Source organism: Sinocyclocheilus rhinocerous, unplaced genomic scaffold (assembly GCF_001515625.1).
Source record: "Sinocyclocheilus rhinocerous isolate Xijiao unplaced genomic scaffold, SAMN03320098_v1.1 scaffold1285, whole genome shotgun sequence".
Taxonomy (NCBI): Eukaryota; Metazoa; Chordata; class Actinopteri; order Cypriniformes; family Cyprinidae; genus Sinocyclocheilus; species Sinocyclocheilus rhinocerous.
Window position 1 is genome coordinate 1,634,241 of NW_015645559.1, and position 9,467 is coordinate 1,643,707.

Below are 9,467 nucleotides of genomic sequence, written 5' to 3' on the forward strand. Positions count from 1 at the left end.
TTCCAAATGATCTTCCCTTCTGTTCTGGCTCCACAGATTATCAATGCAAACCCCCCCCCCCAACCCTAAATATTACAATTTTAAGGTCTAACTTGTCCCACACCTTTTGTGCTACGAACATGATGTTGCTGGAAAAGAGATGTTTTATAGCTTATGTAAGTGATCTGACTTTGATTTTCACCTGGTTGATTATCCAAGCAAACATACAGCATATTTTGCCTACAGTGACAGTCCTTCTGGGGAAATCTGTTGCAAGGCAGAGTTGTGGTAGCTCATGAGACACCCCTTGTGGATTTTGAAAATACAGTTTCCTGGGTTACCTGGCCTGATCTTAATCCACACCACCAGGATCAACGCCAGGATCCCACGTGTCCAACCACAGCTCCTTCTAGGAATACTAAACTCTGCAAAATGACTAAATGTAAATGTAAATGTAAATTAAAAAATACCCTAAACTCATTTCTTCATTTCAATTTGCATACATGGTTAATGTATGAATGATTACAGAGATATTCACAAGAACTTAACATTGCATAATGCACGAACTGGTATGGGCCATCTCCTTCCCAACAGCTAATGGGAACCGCACTATCCTGCGTTCTTATATTTCACAATAAATACTCGGAGGGTTTGTTTGAGAACAGCCTGTTGATTAGTCGGTTTATTCCCAGTGGCTCACTCACCTCTGCAGTTCCTCTCCGAGTCTCTTGGACCCATCCTCCGGAAGCACTTTATACATGTCATCTTCTTCAAGTCTTCTCTTTGATCCGATACGGAAAAGAGGGTTCAGCCACCTGATGTCAAGTGAGAAGAGAAAAGAGGATTTGGTCAATAGAACGCTTTAAATGTGCATGCCAAAGGATGCTGAATTACTGATGAGTAACGGCAGCTGCCTAAAGTGTACAAACAACATGTTTCATGACAGTTAAAGTAATTAAACTAAACAAACAAACATATATACATGCAGGTAGGCAATCTCTTTAAAATGATAGTAACAGATGCTCTCTTCTATCAACACTGCACAGAGTGTTCCTGAGAGTCAAGAGTTGCAAAACAAAACCTAAAAACCCCTCTGACATTAAAGCCAAATGGCTGGATTTGCATATGGGCCCATATCATGAACTAATAAAATAATATGGAATTACAACATAAAATTATACAAAAAAAAACAACTACATTAATATGAGACAGACAATAAAATGATTGTTGTGATAAACATGCTTTTTTATTTCTGAATTAAAACCAGTTTTGAATATTTTCTGATTAATGTCAAAATTGCCTACTGTAGGTGGTGTAACTGTTCAGAGATTGTAAAAAAAAAAAAAAAAAAAAAAAAGACAAATTCCTGAAAAATTTCTTGTTTGGCACAGAACAAAGTGGCAAATTTTTGCTATATAATAAATTGTTTTTATTTTTTTCTTTCACCCTTCAAATCAAAGTCAGTGTGGTGTAACCAAAAAGCAACAGGTAATTTGTTGTCCTGTGACAAGAAAACAATGTCATTACATTAAAAAACAAAATCTAATATTTTTACTTGTTTTACGAAAATGCACGATTTGTTTATGTCAAACAGATTAGTCCCCTAAAAAAATCCTTCTTTTGATATGCATGACTCAAATAAATAAATAAATAACCTTGAAAAAACGTTTGAAACTTCATAAAAAATAAGCTTAATTAAGCTGAATTCTTTTCAAGAATTTTAATAAATAATTTAAATATTGATGAAATTGAAACATGATTAAATAAAGAATTTTTTTGTAAAGAATAGTACAATTTTTATCGATCAACAGAAAATCCTGAAAAATGTCTTGTTTGACACAGAAAACGGGAAAATTTTTTGCTATATAATAAAATTGTTTTTTTGTTTTTGTTGTCGTTTTTTTTATTTCACCCTTCAAATCAAAGTCAGTGTGGTATAACCAAAATCAAGAGGTCATTTTTTTGTCCTGTGACAAGAAAACAATGTCATTAGATTTTTAAAAAATATCTTTTTATATATATATATACACACACACACACACACACAAGTAAATATTTTACTTGTTTATGAAAACACATGACTTGTTTAGGTCAAACAGAGTAGCCCTCTAAAAATCCTTCTTTTGATACTCAAATAAATAAATAAATAACCTTGAAAAAATGTTTGAAAAGTTAATAAAAAATAATGATTAAGCTTAATTCTTTTCAAGATATTTAAAATAAAGATTACATTCAAATAAGATTAAATAAAGAGACTTTTGGTAAAGAATAGTAAAAAAAAAATCAGAAATGTATGAAAATTACATGAATACAAAGAGAACGTTCAAAGAACGTTTTTATCATGCGAGACCCTGAAAGCTATTAGAGTGAACACCTGGAAAAAATACTGGAAATCTCCAGTGAAGTTCTTCGGAAGGAAAAGAAGTGGGTGGTGAACAGGACCAGCTTTCCCCATGTAACGTACCAAAGCACTGGATCAGATACACAACTGATGGAAAGACACCTAAAATCCTCTAAATAAGGTTGAACTAATGTCTTCAGTTTCACACAATGTACAAATAACGAAACGAAAATCCCAAAGTTTAAATTCTTTAATAAAGGCTTTTAATTTCCGAGGGAAGACACATTTATAGTCCATAAGTTGATCATGTAACTGTCCCTCTCCTCTCTTCCTCCTGTATAGAGGCATAAAAACTTACCAGAAAAATACCTGTGAGAAGAGATTAGCCGTGGCGGAAGGGTTGCTCTTCGCATCTTTCTTTATTGGCTCCATTTCGATCGCCATCCTCCCTGCAGTTCAGCCGGACACTGGCACCCCACGCATAACCTGCGATCAGTGCGAGACATTTACCTTATAAACTGTTGTGTAACTTTCTAACATGCACATGTCGGCAAGTACAGGCGGAGGTAAACCCTTCATTTCCTACTGTGAGCGCAAGGCGTAAGCCCCGCCCCTGATTGATCACCCATTGGCTCGACAATCCTTGGGTCACACGTGATTGGCTCAGCGGGGGCTTATAGGCAAGACGTTTACATCCTTCACGCGCACTTTAAAATCAAACTGACGAGATTACGAATCCTGCTATGCTGAAGACCTATTTTATGAATGTTAATTAGAGCAGGGGTGCCCAAACTCAGTCCTGGAGGGCCAGTGTCCTGGTTGGAGAAATTGAATAACTATATGAAGTGGTATAAATATATAAATATTCTGCCATGTCTTGAATTTGTGATCATTCTAAATGCATTTTAATAGACTGAATCATGCAGTGAAAGAAAACACACTAAATGCGCACACGCACTAGTCTAGACTTCACGTAATGTATGCGTGCGCTCTGTAGGGATGTTTTGAATGGTTTTTGCAAAATACTCGATAATGTCAAATCGCACATCGTTAAAACAACAATTACGACATTATCGCAGACGATATATATCGCACACCCTTAGTTGGAGCTCAACTCTGCAGGACACCGGCCCTCCAGGACCGAGTTTGGGCACCCCTCACCAGCCCGCTTATTTACCAGCTTGAGCCAACGTCACGTCGGGTTATTAATATTCATGAGCCAAACCTTCACCATAGTAGGATTTGCACGTGCGCTATTAACGAGCTAAGGATGAAACAGCAGATTTTCTGTGAGGTGGAACTGCTGAAGAAGTAAAGGATGCAACTTTGTTTAATATTTTTTTAAGTAAATAAGATTATGATGGACTATTCTGACACATGAGAGAAAGAAATGTTTATCTGTAGCTTTGATTGTGTAATCGTGCATTGAAGGTACTTCTGGGTGGGGAGGCTTCTTGTCTGCCATCTGTTCTTTATTAGCTCTGCATACACAACCCACGGATGCAGTGTGCTGGAAGCAATCATCTTTAATTAGAGTATCTAAAAAGAGAAAAACAAGAAAGTAACTCAAAACAAATCTTTCCTTTTAAATATATAGAATGTTTCAAAATGAAATTTTCTTATTCTTATGTTGTTCCAAACCCATATGGATTTCCCCCCTTCTGTTAAATACAAATAGATACATTATGAATAATGCTGGTTGATGTTCTCCAAACAATTACAATAAATGGGCACTGTGTTCCAATAAAAGTATTACAAAATGAACAGACAAAAATGTAGTCTAAAATAAAAACATTCATTTGTGAACTAGATCAAGGGATTCATTAAAGGAGACATATTATGCCCCTTTTTACAATATGTAATATAAGTCTCTGGTGTCCCCAGAATGTGTCTGTGAAGTTTCAGCTCAAAATACTCCACAGATCATTTATTATATCATTTTGAAAATGCCTATTTTGAGTGGAAGCAGAAACAGCTGTTTTTCGGGCCTGTGTCTTTAAATGCAATAGAGCTGCGCCATTACAGCTAGGACCTGCTAAAAAACATCTGTTTTGGTTCTGATTATCATGTTTATCGTGCTGAAATCATGCGTTTTAAACCATATGAGTTTAAACTTCAGATATACGGTTTTCTGAGAGCACACATCCGAAGCACACGGACAGAAAGCGGCTGTCACAGGCATGTGAGTACTAAACTAAGTTCTCATTCACACACAAGTTTACGTTAAAAACACACATGAGTTACAAAAAACTGAATAATGCTGGTTGATGTTCTCCAAACAAGTACAATAAACGGGGACTGTATTCCAATAAAAGTATTACAAAATGAACAGACAAAAATGTAGTCTGTAAAATAAAAACATTCATTTGTGAACTAGATAAAGGGATTCATTAAAGACTTCAAAAGAACGATGTATTCACTGAAAAAAAATTATAATTTTTGAGTGAATTTGAAATATGTCCTGACACAATTACATGTTAAACCAATCACACATTAATCTCATTCCTCTGTGAGAAACACATACTGCAAACAGGCGCTATATGTTCATTCTCTCTCTTCCTTCCTCTGTCTGTCTCTCTTTCTTGGATTTCCGAAACAGATAAAGCACTGAAAGGACAGAAGATGAGAGACCCACAATGAGACAGAGCAGGTGGCCGCTACACTGATAAAGGTAATGCTGACTGACACAGACCCACACACACACACATACACACACGTGAGAAGGGAGGCCCTTGCCTGTAGCCGCCAAGAATTGTGCAAACGCTCTATCTGTCATGCAAATATAAACTAGCTTTGTGTGACTCATTAAAGTCTTTCATAGTTATCTAAGAAGTCAAAGTCTTATGTCATGGTGATGTGAGGTTTGTGACCTTTACGCTTCCTGAGGATGAATAACTGCATATCTCAGTCAGCATGCTTCAATCTGCCCCATCTGAATTATTCTGCAATCATAAAACTGCCACTTTCTCCATTTCATATGGCAAGATTAATTTCACAAATGTAATTTGCAACAACATAATTGCACGTTGGAGGTGATACACGTGTTATTAAGTTGCCTCAGCACAGGGATCTCCTCGAGATTTTAGACAGTGTGGATATTTTACATGCACTCTCACACTCTCCAGTTCTTGAGGCACTCTTACTCTTACACTTTGTGCAAACTATATTATAAAACAATTTTGTTAGGACAAATGCACAAACATGAATAGGAGTGTAAGTCAAAACCTGATGCTTACATATTATTACATACTTTTTTGATGGTTAAAGAATTGTCATGTTGAAAAGAAGCCACAGTCTACCCAAATTCTTACCTCTAGATGGCAACAACTCGTGTGTGTGTGTATAGATATATATACAGTTGAAGTCAAAAGTTTACATACACCTTGCAGAATCTGCAAAATGTTAAAAACTGCATACATACAAAATGCATGTTATTGTTAATTTAGTACTGACCTGAATAAGATATTTCACATAAAAGATGTTTACAGTCCACAAGAATATAATAGTTGAATTTATAAAAATTACCCCGTTCAAAAGTTTACATACACTTGATTCTTAATACTGTGTTGTTATCTGAATGATTCACAGTTGTGTTTTTTAGTGATAGTTGTTCATGAGTTCCTTTTTTGTCCTGAACAGTTAAACTGCCTGCTGTTCTTCAGAAAAATCCTTCAGGTCCCAAAATGCATGTTATTGTTAATTTAGTACTGACCTGAATAAGATATTTCACATAAAAGATGTTTACAGTCCACAAGAATATAAGTTGAATTTATAAAAATGACCCCGTTCAAAAGTTTACATACACTTGATTCTTAATACTGTGTTGTTATCTGAATGATTCACAGTTGTGTTTTTTAGTGATAGTTGTTCATGAGTTCCTTTTTTGTCCTGAACAGTTAAACTGCCTGCTGTTCTTCAGAAAAATCCTTCAGGTCCCAAAATCACACATTCTCCCACAAATTCCAGCATTTTTGTGTATTTGAACCTTTTCCAACAATGACTGTATGATTTTGAGATCCATCTTTTCACACTGAGGACAACTGAGGGACTCATATGCAACTATTACAGAAGGTTCAAACGTCATTTAGTAGTGCCCTTCAGAGGCTACAGAAGATACTTGTTTCCCAAAAGACAAAATAAGTTACATTTACCCTGATCTTCAAATTCAAAAGTTTTCACCCCCCGGCTCTTATTAACGAAAACTATAATAGTATCCCAGTGATACCAAAAATATCACTGGTTCAAATCAATCCTTTATGCAAAATGACATCTCTCACATCAGACTCTTATCTGAACACTTTTCACCAATATCCGCTGGAGGCCGTTGGCTTTTCAGGCCCTTTCAATAACAGCCATCTTTAATGTACTCACCTCCTGACCTCCAGTATCTTTGCCGACTCACTCAAAATGATTCTTGCGGAGTGATGTTTGGGTGGGTGCGTGTATGCGAGTGTGTGTGGTGTTGTGGGTAGTTAATGTGAAAACAAAAGACTATTGGTCAGCTGTTGAAAAGGTTAGTAGCCAGAGCCCTCCCTGCTGAATATAAAGTAACTTTGAGGGGCGACCCATCGACAGACAATTCAGTCTGAGCACCCCTTACCAAATTACTACCTGCCTTGACCAGACCTTTCTTTGCATTTCACTTTAACAGAACGTGGGAAAATGGGTAATATGGCAACAGAGATTGTTGCCTTCCTTCTCACCATATCCGGATGGATTCTGATCTCCTCAACGCTCCCAACTGACTACTGGAAAGTGTCGTCAGTGGACGGGACAGTCATCACCACAGCAACCTTTTGGTCCAATCTCTGGAAGACGTGCGTTACGGATTCATCGGAGTCTCCAACTGCAAGGACTTTCCTTCTATGCTTGCACTGGATGGTATTTTATTGCTTTCTTCAAGCATTTGTTGACTTTAATTATTTTCTGAGTAAATGATCTGAATGTGTGTGTGTGTGTTTATGAAAATTGCTGATCGTTTGTCAGTCCTTCTTCCTTCCTCCAGAGAGTGCAGATGTCTAATTGTTGGGAAAAGAGTAGCATGGTGTTGGATTGCCCTAATGCTGTTTTGGCAGAAGCTTCCACAACACAAACAAACTGAAGCCAAACCGATCACTTGACCATTTAAACAGAGAGTTTATTGTGCTAAAATTGAACTTAATGCATGCTGACACCAGTTTAAGAATGCAATGAAGAACCAAGTCTCTATTTTAGTGCTAAAAAGAGATGCAAAATGATTCAGCTTGTCTCAAACTCTATTTCCCTGACTTATTACGCCAGTTACAACCTGCAGGAATGTGTATCTCAAGGCAAGTAAAACAGGGTTTAATAACCATGCGTTGGCTTAATTGTGTCTGAATGGCTCACCCACAAACAGAAGAAAGCTTTAGTAAAAACAGAGAACCTTGTTCCCTCTGGGTGCAGAGCAAAAGCAGGTAGTTGAACAGGTTATGCATTTAAATGATATTAATGCATAATTGTCATGTTTGAAGCTGCGCATATTTGGGATGTGACCTCATTGACGGCTAACTAGAAAGTTCAGTGAAAGATGCTACATTCATTTAAATGTGAAGATTGTGATTTATGCACCACTAGCAGCATCTAGAAGAATTCCAAAAAGAAGTTCATTTTTGCTGCATCCCAGTGAAAGTGTGTTCTGTATGTATTCTGTCATTCAGGTGTGTGAATGTGATATGGAATTTATTTGCACAATGCAATCCATCTTCTGCCAGATGAAAATGATAAGTCTGATCATTTAAATGTAATATCATAACATAAATGAGATGTTATTGAAAAAATTACTTGTGTTGGTCTCAGTAGTAATGGGCTGAAAATGATGCACTTATCCATTTTTGCCACTTTTCCAGCAAAAAATTTATAATTTTTTGTACTGTCTTGAAGTTCACTTTATAATTATAGTAACTGTATAACTTCCAGCTTTTATTTTTATAAATATATATATATATATATTAATTATATTAATAGAATTAGTATTTTCTCTACAGTCAGTGGCACGTAGTGCATTATATAGGGGACAGGGAACGATTCAAACAGTGTAAATATGCTTTCCATTGAGGAAAAAAAAATATATATATATATATTAATTATTTGATGATGAAAAATTATATTATACATTATTAATTATTATACATTTATAATAACAGGTTTGGAGTAATACTTTATAATTATTTATAATTATCATAATTTTATCAAATGTTTATTTATATATACATTATTATCAAAATAACTATAACATACACATAAGTAAAATATTAACAACAAATAAAAAAAAAAATGAATTCATCCTAGTAATCATGTAATACATTTTTATAGTTTATTATAAATTATTTGTTGTAATTTGTGATTATATATGGCTTCTGCTTTCCTGTTCCTGCAGCTTATATCCAGGTGTGTCGTGGACTGATGATCTCAGCTGTGTGTTTGGGATTTTTTGGAGCTATCCTGGCACTAGTGGGCATGAAGTGTACTAAAATAGGGGGATCAGAGACCACCAAAGCCAGGATCACCTGTCTGTGTGGACTACACTTTATTCTCAGTGGTAAATGTTGCCTGAGCTAGGTCATGGCTTATTGTTTTTTAAAGCATTTGCAATTCCTACTTCTGCGATTGACAGTGTCCTGTAATGATATACCCGTCCTCTCTCCAGGAATCTGCTCTATGACCGCCTGCTCTCTCTATGCACACCGGATAACATCAGAGTTCTTTGACCCCTTATTTGTAAAACAGAAGTAAGTTTTGTAACATTCCTGCAATTGCTAATATGCATCCCAATCCAGATTATTACGGACACGTCTTCTACGTGTCTGATTTTAGATTTGAACTTGGGGCGGCGCTCTTCATTGGCTGGGCAGGATCTGTTCTCAGCATTCTTGGAGGATTGATCTTTTGCTTTTCCATGACTGAGGGATTCAGCATCAGGTCTGATTCTTAGATTTTCCACTTATATACTGTGTCACTTGTTTAAAAGAGATCATATAATTTGCAATTTTTATGCCAGCAACCTAAAATATTAACAAATGAATTTAGCCTACATGTCAACAAATCCTATGTGGCTCATCCATGTAATTTAACTTTAAGTTTAATTAGCATTTTAATTTAAGTAATTTAACGTATTCTTAATTCAACT

At 35.9% G+C, this 9,467-nt stretch overlaps 2 protein-coding genes across 2 annotated transcripts in view; one reads left to right on the forward strand and one right to left on the reverse strand.

Annotated features, from left to right (window-relative positions):
- Window positions 1-2,964, reverse strand: part of LOC107706621 (multidrug resistance-associated protein 4-like) — a 61,276-nt gene extending 58,312 nt beyond the window's left edge. The window contains exons 1-2 of the mRNA XM_016510380.1: window positions 2,679-2,964; window positions 684-794 (exon numbers count right to left, since the gene is read on the reverse strand). Coding sequence (XP_016365866.1) covers window positions 684-794; window positions 2,679-2,764 — 197 coding nt within the window. The 5' untranslated portion in view covers window positions 2,765-2,964. The remainder of the gene's footprint in view (window positions 1-683; window positions 795-2,678) is intronic.
- Window positions 2,965-6,982: 4,018 nt separating this feature from the next.
- LOC107706622 (claudin-10-like) lies at window positions 6,983-9,259 on the forward strand (the record flags this gene model as incomplete). The annotated part of the gene is given in 5 exon segments (XM_016510381.1): window positions 6,983-7,151; window positions 7,154-7,201; window positions 8,718-8,879; window positions 8,988-9,069; window positions 9,155-9,259. Coding segments are annotated over 5 exon segments (566 nt in total), but the record flags the coding sequence as incomplete, so codon positions are not given.
- Window positions 9,260-9,467: the final 208 nt, after the last annotated feature.